This window comes from Panthera tigris, chromosome D3 (genome assembly GCF_018350195.1).
Source record: "Panthera tigris isolate Pti1 chromosome D3, P.tigris_Pti1_mat1.1, whole genome shotgun sequence".
Taxonomy (NCBI): domain Eukaryota; kingdom Metazoa; phylum Chordata; class Mammalia; order Carnivora; family Felidae; genus Panthera; species Panthera tigris.
Window position 1 is genome coordinate 72,872,664 of NC_056671.1, and position 19,916 is coordinate 72,892,579.

Sequence of the window (19,916 nt, forward strand, 5' to 3'; positions counted from 1 at the left end):
AACAAATACTGAGTGCCTACTACGTGCCAGGCACTGACCGTATGCTGGGTATACAGTTATCATCAAAACACAAAAATCCCTGCCTCAGAGCTTACGTTCTGGGAGAAGACAACAAAATAGCTGTAGGTTTTATGGCAACATTGGTATGTCAATTCTGAATAAATACCTGCTCTATTATCAGCATTAATGTGTTTTTGAGCATGCTACTGAAAATTAGGAACTTAAACCTATTAAGCTTTTTCAGGAGAAAAGCCATTCCCTGGTTCACAAAGAGGGGAGCCTGAGTGGTACATTTAGAGCAAACCAAGAATATCATCAAAAAAATAATTTCATTTTGTTCCAGAATATGTACAGTAGCCTATACTTAGTGCCTTTCCACAAAATCAAAAGCCAATAATGCAAACTGCTTTATAATCTTTGATTTCGTTTAACTGGTATATAATTCACACACCATAAAATTCACCATTTTTAAGTGTACAATCCAGTGGGTTTTTAAAAAATACATTCACAAAGTTCTGCAAACTTCATAGGCTTTTACAAAAAATAAAGAAAAAATATCTGGGATCTATGATTTTGTACTGAAAATCCACTTAGTATAATTTGCTAAGAGCAAGATTCTTTTTTAAGGAGATCAATGAGATATTAAAAAGAGGAGACAGACTACATTTTGCGCTCATTAAAAAGGACTTATACTTGTAGTTAATTGAAGAGGTGGAGGACTGAAATTCATCACTGAAAACAAGTTTTGAGGAGTTCTACTTGAAAAATAACTTCTTGCAGTTTTAGTTAATATGAGGTCATTAAAGAACTTACAACAAAAGACAGAAATGAGTTTCAACCAAATACTGAAGAGCAGCTCTACTCAAACTAGGCCATGTACTGTGTGGAATTCATTATCTCCTTTACATCTGGGTTGGCACTAACTGTATACACATCCTTGGGAGAATGGTGGAGATAGTCACACAAATCATTTGCTGTAGGGCTTAATTCTCTTACTGACTTACAGTCTACAATGTCAGGGAACTCTTCAGGACCTATAAAACTCAGTGAAATAGACCTCAATTGCCAACAAAAAAACCTGGGCATCCAAAATAAATCTTGCCAAAGCCACAGCATAGGCTACTATGACTCCAAATCTACCTTCATTATTAGCATGAAATCCAAGCCCAGCCCTCTCAAAAGGTTCTATCATATTTGGATAGATCTGAAGCACTAACTTACAACATAAACCTAATATCATACTGAAGAGACTATTCTCATCAGTAAGTCTATTTGCTAACATGTAAAGTTCTTCTGTTCGCTTTTTGCTCCCTAGCAATCTTTATCCAATCAATATCTAAATACAGATGGCCCTTGAATAATGTGGGGGTGAGGGGCACCTAACTGCCACACAGTCGAAAATACACATATATATATATACATATATAACATATATATATACACACATATATATAATTTTGACTTCCCCAAAACTTTACTACTTATGGCCTACTGTGACCAGAGGTCCTATGGATAACATAAACAGTTGATTAATACATGTTTTCTATGTTGTATGTATTATATACTGTATTCTTACAACAAAGTAAGCTAAAGAAAATGTTAAGAAAACCATAAGGAAAAGAAAATACATGTATAGTATTGCACTGTATTTATCAAAGAAAAGTCTGCATGTAAGTGGACCTGTACAGTCCAACCTGTGTTTAAGGATCAATTGTATCTGCTCAAATTAGCCAAAAAAATGGAACAATGTTGTTAACTGATACCTTATCTTCATTTATTAGCTAAAGATTGTTTATTAGCAAAAGATAAATACGTATCTATTATTAAGGACATTCCTGCAATGAGAAAATTAGAAGTGCTTTGAACAAGAGAATACTAAACAGTTCTAGGACTAAAGAGGCCTTTGCTCTGATCCTTTCCTCCTTTATTCACTCATTAAACAAACACTGTCCACGTCACCATCATTCCTGAATGATGCACTGGCCCCTGACTCCCACTTCTGCACTTCTACATTTTCCACACAGCAGCCAAAGCAATCCTATTGCTCCCTATCTGGAGTCCGAAAATAGCATTCCATACCATTCCTTATGCCAGCTTGACAAGCCGTGATTAGGTTGTCTGCTGCCTTGACCTCACCTAGGATGCCTTCCCCTCTCACTAAACTCCAGCCACAGTGGCCTACTCTGCTCTCACAGGCTTAATGTATCCTGCCTTAGGGATTTTGCACTGGCTACTCCCTTTACATGGTATGCTTTTCCTTGTGGTTTTTGTATAGCTCACTCTTAATCATTCAGATCTCAGCTGCAAAATCCTCCTCTTGGAGAAAACTTCCCTGATTGCTCAGCCTGAACAGCCACGCAGTCAGTCTCAACCACTGTTAATTAATTCACAGTACAGCACTTGATATTTAAACTGTGTATTAGTTTGTCATACCACTAGAATTAAAGTTCCATGAGCACAGAAACTTCCTTTACCATATTTTTCAGAGTCTGCAATAATGCCTAGGCATATAATGTGCTAAAAGTTTTCTGTGGAATAAATGGATGCATAAAATGTCTATTACACGTAAAATCTTATGTTATGCAGACCTGAGCCTTCAATAGTCTCATTTTCTGCTTTAAACTCACAGGTGCTAAACAGGTAGAAAATACTATCATTCATTGCTATCTACAACGTCCATCTCAAAATTATTATGCAAAGAATGAAGTCACCTGGGGCACCCAGGTGGCTCAGTTGATTAAGCTTCTGACTTCAGCTCAGGATATGATCCTGCGGTCTGTGAGTTCAGGCCCCGCATTGGGTTCCCTGCTGTCAGCACGGAGCCCAGTGTGGATCCTCTGTCCCCCTCTCTTTCTGCCCCTCCCCAACTTGTTCTCTTTCTCTCTCTCAAAAATAAACATTAAAAAAAATTTTTTTCAGAATAAAATTATCTATATTATCTGCCTTGAAATCATCAATGTAAGAGAAATGGCCCCTAGACTTACTCCATCTATTACTATTTAAATTATGCTTATAGGTGGGATGTGGCCAGTGTCTTCCTCTGAGTCACAAAGTCAGCCCAGAGTCCAGACCATAATGTTTCAACTGTGTACTCTGCTCTATTACCAAAATTAATACCACCACATATTACATTCCTCAGTAATAACCAGTCAAGTCTCTCAGATCATACATTATCACCCACCACTCGTTCCCGTAATATTCTGCACGCCCACTCATCTACCCCACCGTTCAGTGGCTTCCAAACTTTTTTGACCCATCCCAGACCCAATCCTCATACCATACACTCTTGAATGATGGGCCACTTTCCTATATCCTCAAAATTTTCTCTAGACGTTCTCTCCAGTTCCTGCATTCACTGACTTGGCCATCCTTTGATGGCCTCAAGTCCTGTCACATGAAACTTCTCTTTCCCTCCCTCTCCTCCCACCCTTCCTACCTCTCTCCCTCTCTACTGCATTTCTAAGGGCCAAGAGGTGGCATAGGTTTTCTCCCTTCTCCCATTTTTCTCAAATAATTTCTCCACTTTTGATCCTTCAAAAACACTAGCTCCTTTGAAGTTCATATATCTGGCTATACTACCCTCTACCCCTCCTCCCTTTCTCCTTCATTCACTAGACTTTAGCTTCCATTTCAGTCTTCTTCTCCATCCCAACTCTTGTCCTCATTCTGAGAGACCTCAAAAACCATGTGGATAACTACCCAATATTCTGAGTCCTTTGACCTATTATTCCTCTGCCCAACCTCACTCACCTAACATTATAGTCACAGGCTTGTCTACACTAGTAACTACACCACCTCCAGTATCTCAATCAAGCACCCAAGTCTCCCAATTCCTACTTCCTATCCTTGCAGCTCACTTTCTCAGAACTGCCCTCTGCATTCTTTGACTCCCACCCGTTGACTCTCTTGGTTTCTCACTGCTCTTTAACCCCTTTCACATTCCTCCCTACCCAGTACAGGTTTCATGGTAGTGGTTCTTCTCCTTCTCCTTCTCTTCTCCTTCTCCTTCTTCATCATCATCCTGCGAATGTGCTTAACTTGTTTGATGTCTGTGATTTTTCCACTTTGCTACAGACCCTATTATTAAACTTTTCAAAGTCTTTAAGGTGGGAGTTTAACCAAATCATCTCTTTCACCTACCATCTAGTGATTCTCTTCTCTCTCCAAAAAAAATTACCAAAAGATTTGTCCATCTTAATTTTATCTCTCACTCACTTTTAACTCCGTCCAACCTGGCTTCTGTTGCCACTGAAAATCAAGGTTATTAATTTACCTTCATATTGCCAAATTCAAGGGACATTTCTGTTTCCCTCCACTCAACCCATCATAGGCATCAACACGACTGACCACTCACTCTTCTTTTTGAAACATTCTCCTCTCCCATGTCTCTCCTACCGTACTAGCCATTCTTTCTCAATTCACTTTGCTGATTCCTTCTGCTGTAACCAAGTTTTAGTTATTGGATTTGCTCAGAGCTTGGTTCTGGATCTTTTTGTCTGGGCAATCTCTTTTAGTCCCATTACTTGGAATACTGCCTAAGTGCTAATGACTTTCCAGGTGAGACCTCACAATTTGGCATAGCAACTGCATATGTGACATCTCCATCCAGATGTTTAATAACCACTTCAAACCTTGCATGTTCAAAATTTATTTTATTGACCCATACAAATTATTTCCTAAGGTGATCGCAGTGAATGGTAACCCAATCCACCCACTCATCTAAAAACGAAGGTCTCACACTTGAGTCTTCTCTGTTATCTTCCATACCCAATCATTAGCAAATCCTGTAAATTCTACATTCAAAACAGATCTAGAAACTGCCTGCTTCTCTCCACCACCACGTGTCTAGGCCATCATCATTTATCATCAACAGACTACTAGAATAACTACTTGCTCTCTACTTCCACTTTTGTCCATTTCATTTCAAATTAACAGAAACTGGACTCAACAGTGGCCTACACTTAAGGGAGATGCCAGTAATCCCTTATAAGAACTTCGAGGCCTAGCAATGCTAATTTATCACCTGTGATCTGCTCACTGCCCCTCTTCACTCCCAACTATATCCACTAGAAAGATACCAGAAGAAACTCCATGCCAACAAGTGCTTAATACACTGACGAAGAGGACACTAGCATCTTTGGGAAAGATTTTAGTTACTTTCTCTATAAGACCAGGAATAAAGAATGAGAGGTCTCTGTTTTCAGTGTGGATGGACAGATTCTACAAAGAACCCAAGGGGCAGTTCTTACCATATAGTATGCTCTATCAGGAGCTGGTAATCAGAATGATCCTACCACAAGAGTCCTGAGGACATAAATAAGTCAGTCCTGAGGACATAAATAAGTCAGTCCACTACAGGACTACTTTCAATAACTGAAAAATCCCCAATTTCTTCAACAAAGTCCTAACTTGAGATAGAGCAAGTGAGTTGGTCCCTCATATCTTCTGCCAAGGCTTTGCTTCTTCTCTTGCTTCTAAACAGTGGTTATTAGCTTTATCAGCTATATTTCCCTTTAGAATTTGATAAATAGACTCTCTCCTCACAAAAAATGCATAACAGAAAATGCTGCACTTAGTTCAAAGGTTCCTGGAGGGCCTCCTGAAGCATGGACTCTTAGACTGGACACCTGCATCTCTACTGGTTCTCTCTTGGCCACTTTTATCCATTAAAGGAAAAATAACAATAATGATAGCGTTCCTTGGTCATGCATTCTCTTCTGAATATTTTCCTCTCCTCTACCTCTCAATCTCCATAAAAGTAGTCTAAGCATTTTTATGGTTAGAGGGGTAAAAATATATACTGTACATACATGTTTGTAAATGCACAGAAATTCTGGAAGGACACATGACAAAACTAACAGCAGGTTCCTCTCAGGAAGAGGACTGCACATGAGAGGCTGTAGAGGGAGGGAGGCTTTTTTTATTGACGATCCTTTCACCCTGTGTACAAATCACCCAATCAAATAATAAATCAAAATTGTAAAACCTTTAAAACAGCAGGATACATTTTGCTTCTAATTTCTCGTTTCCCAGAAACTTTCTGGCATTCTAAGAAAGACTTCTGGTCCCTCATAACTGGACACCAGATGCCTTCTAACTTGGAAATCCAATGGATACTACAAAGTAAATTTTCTTTCCTAGGCTTTTATAACACAATTTCTTGATTCTCCTACTACTTTTCTGGAAGTTCCTTCTTACTCTCCATGAAACTAATTTATTTATTTATTCACTACCAATGGTGTGACAAGGTAATTTTCTTCTATTTGCCCCTTTGTTAGGCGATCCTAGTAAGTTATGACAAACCACAATGACAGGAGTTCTCAAAGCATGACCTGGGAGTTCCTGGGGCTGCACCAGATCCTTTCAGAAGTGCAAGTAACAAAACTATTGCAACTCAGCCTTCCTCACCCCATCCCCAAACTTGATCTTCTTCCCCTATTCTTTATCGACCTCCACCCCAGTGACTCAAGCCAGAACTGTAGCATGCATCAATGGTTCTGTCTCTCTACAATCATCAGTACTGAAATGTACTTATATCTCTTGATTGACTCTAACACCTTTCCATACCTCCTGCTACAGCATTAGTTCAAGCCATCATTACTTTTCTAGACTACAACAGCCTAAACCACTATCCCTACTTCCAGTTTCATCTTTTCCCAAATTCATTCTCCCCCTGTACCCATTCTGTCCAGTACCCAATCTGATTCCCACCATCACCACCTGTTCACTTGTGCTTCTCAAACTGCAGATACTGCCCCCAAGATGTATTAGCTCTCTACAAGAATTTTTATTATTTTGTTGAGGATAAGTAAAACAAGCACATTCTAGATCATTTGGTTACATACCTAGCATACAGCCATACAGAATCCAAGGTCATGTTGATAAAATCACAAGCACACTACCATACACCAACATAATTCATGAAAAATGAATAATGGCAGACTTACACAATTGATTCCACTCAAGACAATCTAATGTTGTTTATTTCCAAATTATCAAATTTGTGTGACTAGAGAAATGTGATGAAAGAACTGAGTCTTTCCAAGGTAAGCACACCCAGCCAACCTAAAAAGTAACTTGTTCTATACCATATTCACATTGTAAGCATTTGATAAAAATACATCATATGGCACATTCATGTTGGGGAACTTGGATTTTATTAGTTTTGTCGCTTTAATTTATACACATTTTAGTGTTAAGAGCTAGAACCACAGGAATTCAGTTTAATGTTCACACATCTGAAACACTGAAGTAAAAGGAATTTCTAGCAACAAAACCCAACTACTGGAGTTCCCAAAACATATTTTGTGCACAGAACCACTGTGCTCTTTTTATCCAATCCCAGTTTTTCCAATTACTTTTTTAAAGAAACGTACCCTTTCAAGAACTAAAAATCAGTTATTCAGTCTCACTAGCCATATTCCAACTACTCACTGGCCAGCCACATGTGGCTAGTGGCTACGACATTTCCATCATTACCTAACTGTAACTTCTCCCTTTGAGTAAGCATTGAGAAAGCTATTCCTCACTTCCAACTCTATTTGGATGACTTCCAAATCTTCGTTTAGTCTTTTTCTATTAACTTAATGGAGTATCTTCAGCAACCACTTGATAGCTCTACTTTATCAGCTAGAAAGACAGAACTAGTGACTAGAAAAAATTATGGTAGTACCAAATCAGTAAGGTACAATGTAATAGGGAATGGAAAAGATTTTCAGGGTAAGGTTAAGATTGTGATTGAGACAAGCAAGAATAGGTACTGCAAAAATAGTAGTAAATACAAATCAAAAGACAATGCCCACTCCACTGTACCCACTCATCCTAAAATGATTACCACTTTGCAAAGATCTTCAAAAGATATCTTCCCAACCATACCTGAAGTATTATTAGCACTCAGTAAACGCACTTTTGATATGGAAAATATATTAAGATCTCAGTATATAATCGGTCATTATGAACTACAATTTAACCTGTTTCAAAGTTTATTTTGTTAATAACATTTCAAATTCTTTCAAGGGTTTTTAAAAACCTCAAAAACAACACAATTAATAACGTACTTCAGCCAAGTTTATAACTATACAGCAAAACTACCTAACATTCCTGTTTACTAATTTAAATTTCCCAGCATTCTCTATACCGTATTATTTTTTAAAAAGACGTAATACATTATTAGCCACAAATACACTTTCTGCTTTATAGAGATATTTATTGTTGGCATGACTCCAAAAGAAAGCCTATTTTTAAAACTGCAAAAGTCAATTTTCTGAATGCTTAATTAAAAGAAAATCAGGTGCAAAAGACTATGCCCCCCAAAATTCAAATAGAAACTTCAGAAAACAATGACAATGAAAGGTAGTTCCAAAATAATGTACGGCATATTAATTTATTCAATGTTTATGACCACTATAAACTTCCAGAATGAGGTGAATATTAAATCAAATAAACATGAAGCAAACATTTATTAAGTACCTACCGTGTGCTAGGCTTTGGACTACCTATACAAAAAAAAAAAAAAAGAAAGAAAAAGAAAGAAAAAGACAGTCCCTGCCCTCAGGGAGCTCACAGTCTAGTTGAAGCAGACAAACAATCACAAATACAATGGCAAAGCACCAGGGAGGCATTATGGAAGAAGGGACTGGTCCTGCCTGATGAATGCAGGGGCGGGCTTCACAGAGGTGGAGACAATGGAGCTGGGCCTTGGATGAGCAGGAGTTCACCAGATGGAGGGGAAGGGGGGAAGCGCATTCCAAGCAGAGGAAACAGCACATGCGCAAGCAGAATCTCGAAAGCACATGCCATGGTGCAGGAGGATGAGCAGTCCAGCGCAGCTAGAGCATAAAGGTGCACACAAACTAAAGAGACGAATTAGTTTTTGGTTGTTTAGCGAATCGTAACTATCAGGTATAAATCTTCATATTACACTTACTGTAGCTTAACTGTGATTCTGATAACAATAGGGCAGTTTGAAAATATTCCATTCATTTCACAAATATTTGAGCCCTTTTGATAGGTACCCAGCAATGTGGTTAGAGTTGTTTTTGTTTTTTTAAAGCAGTTTTAGAAAAATAAATCTTAATATTCCTCTGTACATTTAAGCGGCAAAATAAACCCAGAATAAAGGTTCTCTTAAGCTGAATCACAGAGCTTCACCTATACACACTACACTCACTTTTGGTAATCTGAGCTCCCTGTACTACCACTATCTTTTTTACCCTTAACACTTCGTAACTATCAACCCAAAGTAACCCCACAATTAAGCAATAGAGAAAGCAATTTCAGCTTTCCCTTCCCGTTCTGCCTATCTAAACATGGTACTTGACAATGCCCCTATGGACATCAATGCATGGTGACCAATGCAACAGATGAGGAAATAGTGCACTCTGACCCCCGTACCAATTTTTGGAAATTAAACTATTATAAACAAATTATTCGGCTGAATTCTGAATAAAGAGAGCTATGAAGCAGAGACCCATAGCCTTTCAGGAAAAGTAAAAAGGTACAGAGGAAGAGATCTTCAGTCAAAGAGTTTCCCACACTGGCCACCAAGCAACACTGTTCACCGAGGAAGCTTGGAGCTTAGGAGGGTGCGATGCGGAAAAGAAAGAAACTCACATGGGTCAAACACTTTATTAGATGTTTTCATATTAATTCCTATTTACTCCTCGCAGTAATGCTAAGGGAAAGAGTGCACTACCTTACTTTCACAAATAAGAAATCTGAGGCCATGCGAAGTTAAAAGAGTCACCCCATGACTGCCTGAGCTAATAAGTGGCAGAGCCTGCCTGGTTCCAAAGCCTGTCTCATTCTACACACCGCCTCGGGGTTCCTACAGTGAATGCTAGACTCCCAAGTGGCATGCGACTGACTGTAGCAAGGTTATATATACCCTGGAAGAAAAGCCCTTGCTTTTCCCTCCACTATGTTCACAGTCAGTGTGAGATGATAGTGGTGGCAATACACATACATATATCTCTGAAGTTTAGAGGAAGAAAAATTGAGACAAAATGGTTACGTAAGATTAGCCGCCCTTGGGGCGGGGGTGGGGAGGGAAGCTTTCTTAGCAAAGATATTGGATGCTGTAATGCAATTAAATTAGTATAGTAACTCAAACTCTACTTGTTTAAATTCCTACACAATAAACCATCAAACAAGCAGCTCAATAAAAATAAGAGCTAATGGAAAAAAAACCCAATCAGCGTATCCGGATGAGAATATTATTGCTACAAGTCCTTCTCCCCCACATCATCAAAAGTCAAAATAAAAACTACCCTTTCTCAAATCCTAATCCCAAAAATTGATAGGTAAGCATAAACTATGTGGTAAGGATACTTGCCACATTAAAATTTTGCCTCTCTTTGAGCAACGGCAACTATTTTAAGAAAAAAAAAAAATGAGACAATTAACATCAACACAGAAATCTTTTGTAAAAAGTCCCAATGGGCCAAAAATGTGATGTTTAAGAGATACTGAAATATTGTTCTCAACTGTGCACAATTTACTTATGCAAAGTACTGTCAACTACCATAAATTAATCAGATTTATAAGTCAAAATGCTTTGCCAGGGCAGGGTAGACTAAGACATTCAGACACAGCCAAAATTCTAGTGACATAATTACCACGTAAGATACTTTGTGGAAAGCTTTTGAAATAGGATACATATGCTCTAAGTAAATTAACCAACCTTATTTTGATTGAGAGGATCATTCCGCAGTCTCTGTTTGTTCTTCTGTAATTTACTAGGCATCATCTTTCCAGTTCTGAAGTCAAAACTGCTGAGGTCAACAGTATTTCCCAGGTACCTTGCCAACTGAGGTTTGCTTCTGAACTTCTTACCACTTGGACTAGAAGAAAGATAACATCAATTGTACAAAAGATAGCAGTATTTAGATCTCCACGCATCTTCTTTTCTCTCCCAATATGTTTATTTTTTTCAAAGAAATGGTAAAGTTTTAAAGGAACTTCACAACTTCCCTATAAGAAGAGATAACGCCTCATCTAGTATTACACTCCACTAGGTACACCGCTGGAGTAACATCTGCAGATTATCCCACTGGTCACTCACTCCAGAGCCACTGACAGAATCCAGGCACAAACTGCATGCAGAGCACAATGCACATGCTGCAAAGGTCTTCAACATTACAAACTACTTCCAAACTGACTTTTGAAATGCTTTTTCTTGTAAGTATTACATATACACAACGTCAGCAGTAATCAGAACTTCAGAACACATTCTTCTGAAGTCAACAATCCTTGTTAAAAACACACATACAAAAAAACAAACAAACAAAAAAACAGAAAACACTTGGAATCCATATACTCTTTGGGCTACCCATCTGAACTCACAACATTACAATAGAAAAAAAAAAAAAAACTGAATTCTGATAGTATTTAAATGCTCCCTAAAAGGAGGAAACTGAGGCAAACATTTGCAAATGGTGTGAACATTGTTGACATGAATTTTTTTACCCAAACTCCTACCTTGGAGAAGCTTATCAAGAATAACTTCTCAGGTTGCCTGGGTGGCTCAGTCGGTTAAGCATCCAACTCTTGATTTTGGCTCAGGTCATGATCTCACAGTTCATGAGTTCAAGCCTCACATAGGGCTCGCACTGTCAGCACAGACCCCGTTTGGGATTCTCTCTCTCCTTCTACCCTGCCCGCCCTCTCTCTCTCTCAAAACAAACAAACTAAAAAAAAAAAGGATAACTTCTCCTAAGAAAATATTGTCAAAGCTGGAAAATTATAAAAGTGCCAAAATTATATAGAAAGCTAAACTAAACTAGTGTTTCCTAAAAAAGTTTTTTGCTGTGTGGCATTGATCTATAAGAAAAATTTTATAGGAAAAATGCCCCAGTTTTACCTAATAAATTTTCTGAGCCAAACGTGCTAAAACCAACTATTAAACTCAGCATAGATAGGTTACCAGAAGAGAATTGTAAGAATTCTAAATTATTTCTCAAAAAAAGCCAACATGTCCTATTTAGAACTTAACCTTGCACTAACGGACCACAATAAAAGAAAAATAATTGAACAGGAAAACAAAAGGGAATTTTGCGTGGGAAACCAAGCTACAAAATACTGCCCTGGAAGAGCAAAACTTTTCTTCTGGGTCAAATCCAAACCAACACGCCGCACTTTGTCACAAATTCTGTGCCACCACTCACTTCAAGACAAATGAAGATCATATCGGCATTTTTTTTTCGACAATCACAGAATTCAAGTATTCTTGAAACACAATTCAAGTTATAAAATTCAGCCTACAGATGGAGGTAACAACCAGTAACAACTAGGACATAACGGAGTAGAACAAACTCAGAGAACTAGAACACAGGAGAGGAAAGAATACAAGATTACGCAGAAGTAAACCTCCACTCTCATTCTAACCAGATTTCCAAATATGCTCAGTATGACAAACAAACCGTACATAATCCTCAAGATGTTTCAAAACTTGAGCCATCTCTGCCCACCACAAACTTGCACCCCAAACCCCATCTCATATCGTCCTCTGTTGTGGCCCCACTGCCGTCCACCTAGCGCCTAATCCACCAAACTAGAAAGCCACTTGATGATGCTTCAGTGCCCCACCCCTCAGCCACACATCTGACACCAAGTGCTAAATGTTCAGGCTCCTCAATGCTGACAAAAATAGCTTCACCTCCCCAGGAACACATCAAAGACCTTCCATTTGTTTATAGTTATTTTCAAAAGTCCGTTTCTCCACCAGCCTTGGTACCCCATGTTCCAAACTCAATGTCACCAGAAATACTCCATGTACCTTTGACTTTTAGCCATGTCTTTCCAGATGGAAGCATGAACATAGGCAATATCCTGCCTGTCGTAAGATTATTAAAGCCTCCAAGCCCAAGTAAAATGTCACCTCTTCTGTGAAGCTGTGATTCTCCAAACCCAGTTAGAAATAAATCTACTATATCTCTGCAATTCTACTTCATTACAAAAATCTCTATGTATTTCCTTGATGATTCAAACAACCAGAAATTGCAATGCCACTTTTTAAAACTCTCAAACATGAATTAACATATATGAACACTGAACAAAGTAACTTTCTCACAACAAAATACTTTATCAGTTGAATAGTAAAGAACATAAGTTTCATTTGCAGACACAATAAAATGGTAAGTTCTATACTTATGTAAGTTATGTTGCATGGACTCTTAAAATCGAACCAGAAAATATTTTCATGATTAATCTATTACACCACATAAGAAATAAAGAATTAAAGACCCAAATTAGTTTGAAAACTTGGTAAAGATTATTCCATTATGTCACTTATACAACTACAATGAAGATTAAGCTAGAATAGCCATTTAGTCCTTATCATCAGAAATTCCAGTTAAGGTCAACAAGATTCTGATAACCTATTTGATATACCTCAAATATGAATAAAAACCTCTCTACAAAATAAAATGATAGTTCTCAATCAGACTTCCATCTAATAAGACATCTTATTAGTGCAATAAAAGCTGAGCTTAAGAGTGGACTTAGTTTCAACAGACTAATGTTCCAGAAAATGAAAATACTAAGGTAGCAACTTCTACCAAAAAGATAAGCACTATTATTTTTAAGGATACAGCTTACAGACAACCAGAAAATCATTTTTTAAGAAATCAATTTACTAAATTCACAAATTAGCCCTGCAATGAGTAGTTTCTTATGAAACGGTGGAAATGCCAGCTATCTACTGCAGTTGAACACATACTAGAGCCTCAGTATAACATCACTCTAGAACAAAACTCATTAGAAATCAGTTTTAGACACTCCTCCCCAAATTAAGGAAATCTAACTACGTAAGAACTCAATTAATGTGACTGCATAGCTTATAATCTAGATTAGCAATTTAATATGGTTTAAATAGTTCCTATGTCTACTGATTTTAAAAATCAAATGGAAACTGTGAGAAAGGCCTGACATACTCTACCGATAAACTAAATTAGCAATGAAGAAAGTGGAAATCAAGTCTTAGCTATGAACATATCCCAAAAAAGGTAGACTATTAACTGGTACTCTATCGGTTATTCATACAAATCACTATCCCCAGTCATAAAGACGGAATTCTATGCGGCATCTACGCGGGAGAGCTACAAGTACTGGTCACACACACGGCTGCCTTCAGAACAGTGGTACAAGCCGTTCTCTGTAACTGCTATAGCTTGTGCTTAGTGTTTTAGGGAAGTCAACCTGGCTGCCCCAGGAGATTATAAACCAGAGACCTTCCTCTGCACAAGATGAAGGCAAGCATATAGAAAGGCAAAGGCCAAGGGAATGGTTAAGTAAGAATTCTTCCCATCAGGTACAGAAATATGTGGATAGCACCGACATGACCCTGAAAGTGGTGGAGGAAATAATGCTAGATGAACAAAAAAACTACCCAGAATGACTAAGTCATCATCGGTCTGCCCTCTAAGATGGCTGCAGTAAGTAGGTCGCAATCTCACACACACCAGGGATTAGCATGACTAAGCTTTTATTCTAAAAGCAGCAAACTATAACCTAGGAACATTCTAGTAGACTAGTGAAGGATATTAGTCATTTTCAGCTTTCTCTAACCAAAGCGATTACTTCTAATCCCAGTAATGAAATACTAATATTTCACTTTCAACCACACAAAAAAATTCCCTACCAACTGTCCCCTAGATATGCCCACCCAGAACCAACTTGTGGTCTCACCTTTAACTTCTCCTACCCTCCAAATACCCTAAATAATGATGAAATGAAAATCAAAGATGTGAGAGTTTTAATTTCAGATGAGGACATTTCATCTATGCCTTTGCTAGCTTTCATTTTAATTAAACTGTTTAAAGTACTTACGTGTAACACCGCCTTAGAGGTTTCTAACTAGAGATTATCAAAAAGAAATTTTATTAGCATCTGACTTTCCACTCTAAAAAAATTTCATTGAGATAACAGAAACTACTTTAATTCTGGTCACCTTAGTTTAGTGGTATTCCCATTTTATCGCTCTGTATACTCACCTGTGATCATCATTCCCTGAGCTACCTGACGATAGCACACCCTGCCAGTCTCCACAGAAAAAGCAACTCTTCTGAAGACCTGCTCCTGGCCTGTGCAACTGCACCCTGAAAACACTCCTCTGGTGGAGCAGAACATATGTTTTCATGGATCATCACGATGTTCAGTCGAACAGGATGAGGAGCCCAGAGTCTGAGCAAACACCAGTATACCTCCGAACCAGTTTCTAACAGGATGAACTGTGGAGGTGGCAGTAATCAGAGCACAATAAGGAGAGCTGGCCTATGAGCGACAAGGAGCACTGTGGACAGCAGACGGCCAGCTACACGGCTGAAGAGCATGTTCAGGAGGGCATCACTCTCCAACAGTACTTTGTGAGGCATGAGAAAAACCTCCATACTAAAAATTCCCTAAGCTACAGCTCTGGAAAAGTTTGAGATCAAAAAAACATCAACTTCCTTTGTTTCATACCTCTTTAAATGTTAAAGCTTATTTGTTAGTTACAGAGTAAGTCCCGAAAGAAAAAGACTTCTCTGACTTTAACAACTGTCTCCACAAGTCAAATTTTGGTTGAGACTAAGATCTGAAATCAAAATTATCTTGTACTTCGGTACCAAATACATAATCAGAAAACTGTCAAATCAATTAATTCAAATAACGTATACCATTGCTTCAAAGCTGTATGACATACACACAGAGAAATCTACCTACAAGTCAGCTCCCAATCTCCCTTTTTTAGTTCCTTTCCTCCCACCTTTACACGCGGGCCTTTCCTAAAGTGAACCATCTTCAGCCCTCGTCTGCAGTTTGTCTCCAGTACATTTTATCTACTTGTCTTGTCTTGTCTTACTTATGTCTCCCATCAGGTACTACTAAATCCAGTTCCTTTCTTTGAATCTATCCTTCCTTTCCATTGCCATTGCCCAAATCAAGTCTTTATCACCTTGAGTCTGAATCACCAGGACAGGCTAACTGACTTTCTACTTGCTGGTCTCTGCATTCTAAACTACCCAAATTACTCTTCCTAAACACCACTCTGACCATAGTTTCAGCTGAAAAGCCTTCAATGACTTTAACCCATTAGCAAAAGGATACCAAACATCTTAGCTCTGCATTTAAGATCCTTTTTCTAACCTCCTCTAAACCTGTCAACCCTACTTTCCACTCCTCTTACTCAATGACCTCTGCTCCAACCATGTTAGTTTGTTCACTGTTCGAAACAGGCTGAATGGTTCCCTCTTAGGCCTTTTGCAAATCATACCTGTTACCCAATCCATAATGCAGGACTCCAACCCTGATCCTCAAGGGCCCAGAAATACCAATCCACATTATAGCTCTTCCATAAAAAGCCTTCCTTCCCAGAATGAAGCGGTGGAAGGTTTCCTTCCTCTGAACCATATAGCAATTACTGCCAGTATCAGGTAAATAATCACAAACTGCCTATTGGCATCTCTTGTATTCTGGCTTTGAAATACTGAGTTAGTTCTACATGGTTATAAAACTTCTACAAGTTTAAATCTTATCTTCACAAGCAGCATACTCAAGTAGTTATTTATGAATGAAATGATATGATGTCAGATTTGCTTCCAAATAATAAGGTTGAGTCGAGGTAGTACATTGGGGGATGGAAGAAATAAGACTAACAACTGCTGAATTGAGTACTTGGTAGTTTTTTTATATGATCTACTTTTACATATATGTTTGAAAATTTCTATAATAAAATGTTTAAAACAAACATTAAAGTATACAAGCTGTATATATCCCCTGAAAATTTCAAAGTAATTTTTTAAAAATATGAAGTTTGGGCAAGTAAATGTGAGCATTAAAGAACTTCCTTAGCAGTTGAGGGAGAGGTAGAGAATTATTTTTAAAGTATCATTAGGGAAAAAAAAATATTTACAGTTTGGCTGCTGGTAAATGTGACAACATTGCACCTTTTCCCTTGGCATAAATGTTTAAGGAATCACCAACGCAATTTTAAGTGGTAATAAAAGACCTTAAGTATAATATGAATTCTGTACCAATCATTCTCATTCCATAAACTAGCATTTATGTAACAAACAACATGCAAACAGTATATTACTGATAGCAAATTCTATTATCTCCATATCAAAGCTAGAAAAAAATAAAAGCCAGGGTGATCCACTACCTAATCTCATCCCACTGCCTAAAGGTGAGAAAGAAAAAAGGAAAAAACACTGGTTATTTTGGTTGAATTGAGGACTGGACACTGTTATGGAAATGTCAGAAATTAAATACATCTGGGAATTATTTCAAAATATAATGGGAAAAGGGAGTTGAATATTGATGAAACAAGCTTGGCCAGGAGTTCATAATTATTAAAACTGGTTGATGAGCCCATAGGAGCTTCATTACACTTTTCTAACAATTTTTGCTCTTGCACATTTGAATTTTTCCATAATAAAAAATTAGATAAGTATACCCCCCCCCAAAAAAAAGACTATATTTTGAAAAAAGAGGTAGGGGGCCTCTGGAATAGGCCTTTTTAAAGAAACGCATACATCACAGCATACATGTTAAAAATAATTTTAAGACATTCATCCTTGCTTTAATCTATGGATTCTTCCAGTGTAAAAAGAACTATAAAAGAACGTACACACAGGGGTGCCTGAGTGGCTCAGTCAGTTGAGCGTCCAACTTCAGCTCAGGTCATGATCTCCTGGTTCATGAGTTTGAGCCCTGTGTCGGGCTCTGTGCTGACAGCTCAGGCCTGGAGCCTGCTTCAGAGTCTGTGTCTCCCTCTCTGCCCCTTCCCTGCTCATGCGCTTGCTCGCGCTCTCTCTCTCGCGCTCGCTCTCTCGCTCTCTCAAAAATAAGTAAACATTAAAAACAAATTTTTAAAAAGAACATATACACCTATATACACAGAGAATGGAAGGCAATATGTCAAAATATTAACACTGATTCTCTTTAGGACTACAAAGCTGATTGTCATTGCTCTCTCTACACTCCTATATTTTCCCAATTTCCACACTGAGCATGGGTCACTCTTCTAATCAGGGGAAAAAATAAAATATTTCTAAAAACCCTGATGAACATGCCCTAATCACATTTCAAAATTAAAATACTGTAAATCTCCACATAATTAACAACTGTTTACATTGGTTAATTAAGCGAAGGGAAAGAAACTACCATTTTATTGATCTGCTGACCATCTACTACATGCCAAATGTCTTACACGTACTTTCATTTAACCTAAAAAAATTCCACGAGGTAAACTTCTTACCTTTGATTTACAGTTGAGGGATCAGAGGCTTATATTATGGAAGCTTATAAATCTGTCCAAGTTAAAATAGTAAAGCAAGATTCAAGACTCAAGTCCCAATTTTCTGACTCAGAAGTTTCCATTCTTATTCTAAACCAGTGCAACACAAGTGTGGTCTACAGACAGACTTACTGGTCTTCAAATAAGTACAGAAGGGGAGAGAAAGCAGTTAGGAACTGACTAGTAAGTTTATGACTGTAGGATCTAAGAGTATAAAGTTGCAACATGTATTCTGTATAACCACTTTTACATTATTTTTTTATCATAAACTACTTCCTACCAGATACTATAACAAATAACTTTACAGTTACGGCACAAAGAAATAATATATTAGTTAACAGTAGATAGAAATATGTTATCCTCCCCAGATGATACAAAAGCAATTTTTGATGGTAGATGTTTAAAGCAAAGGATAAAAGGATTTTTTAATATGAAAATTGTAATCAAAAGTCCTACTACAGATTCCTTCAGGTCTAAAAATCTGTATGGAATACACACACAAACACTAAACACACTCAAGTCTGAAGAAAAATAAGAACATTTGCCTCAGCTATTCACTATCTGCATACCTGGTATGGTACAAGACAGGATGCTGGCTATAGCAGGAGACACAAGACCACCTCTATAGTGCAGGCCTATTTACAGCCAACACTAACCAGTTTTTTAGATCATTTAATAGAAATGTATTAACTATTTGCTTCATTCAACAAGCAATTCTTAAGAGCTTTCTGTATAGCAGGGACTATGGATACTGGAGATTCAAGAATGAATCAGACTCAGCCACTCACCTTGAGGAGGTTCAGAATCTGGTGTTCAAGACTGCCAACGATTACAGCACATGTGGGAAAGGTTAACAGAATTATGCTCAAAATGCCATAGGACTTGCCCGTTTCCACTACAGGCCTCTGGGAAAGGCTTTTTTAAAGAGAGGCACACATCACTGCATACATGTTGAAAATAATTTTATAACATTCACACTTTCTTTCATCTATGAATTCGTCCAGCATAAAAAGAACACCAAGATATATTTCAAAAATCTTCTTCCACATGTTTGTAAATAACTCATAATCATTTCTGATTGAATGATTGAACAAAGTGTTCAATTTCAAAATTTAAATTTGAGAATTTACCATTATTTACATTCAACTTATGTAATCAAGTTCCCAAACAAGTTTGAATTTATAAGACAAGGCAAAAATCATAAGATCCATAGATATTACTAAAATTTCACTCTATTCCATACTTTTATTCTTCCTTGTGAAGTTTTAGTTTTTAGAAGTTCTGATGAAGTTAAGCAAAACTTCATTTTACAATTTGCCTAGGCATTTCTTAGTGGAAATGGCAAATAGCCATAAAAGACCAATAAACAAGGACTGCAAAGGGTATTAATACCCCAAGTCAAAAAGTAAATCCATGAAATAAGAGCTGGTGATTTATTTCTAATTCATCACACAGGTCTGAAAAGACCTCAAACACAGGAAAAAATTTATGAATTTCTATTAGTCCCACTATGAAATCTAACACACACACACAAAAGTATCACTTCCTTTGCAAATCACCAGCTTCTACTCGATTAATTAAAGCTGCACTAAAAAATAAAAAAACTGCACTATGAAGATTAAATTATGACTCTATATCTCAC

The 19,916-nt window shown here is 37.6% G+C and overlaps 1 protein-coding gene across 1 annotated transcript in view; it reads right to left on the reverse strand.

The window, feature by feature from the left end:
- MBD2 (methyl-CpG binding domain protein 2) overlaps positions 1–19,916 on the reverse strand; it is a 65,558-nt gene that overhangs the window by 38,062 nt on the left and 7,580 nt on the right. Inside the window, 1 exon segment of the mRNA XM_007080588.3 lies at positions 10,682–10,841. Within this exon segment, the coding sequence (XP_007080650.2) occupies positions 10,682–10,841 (160 nt within the window).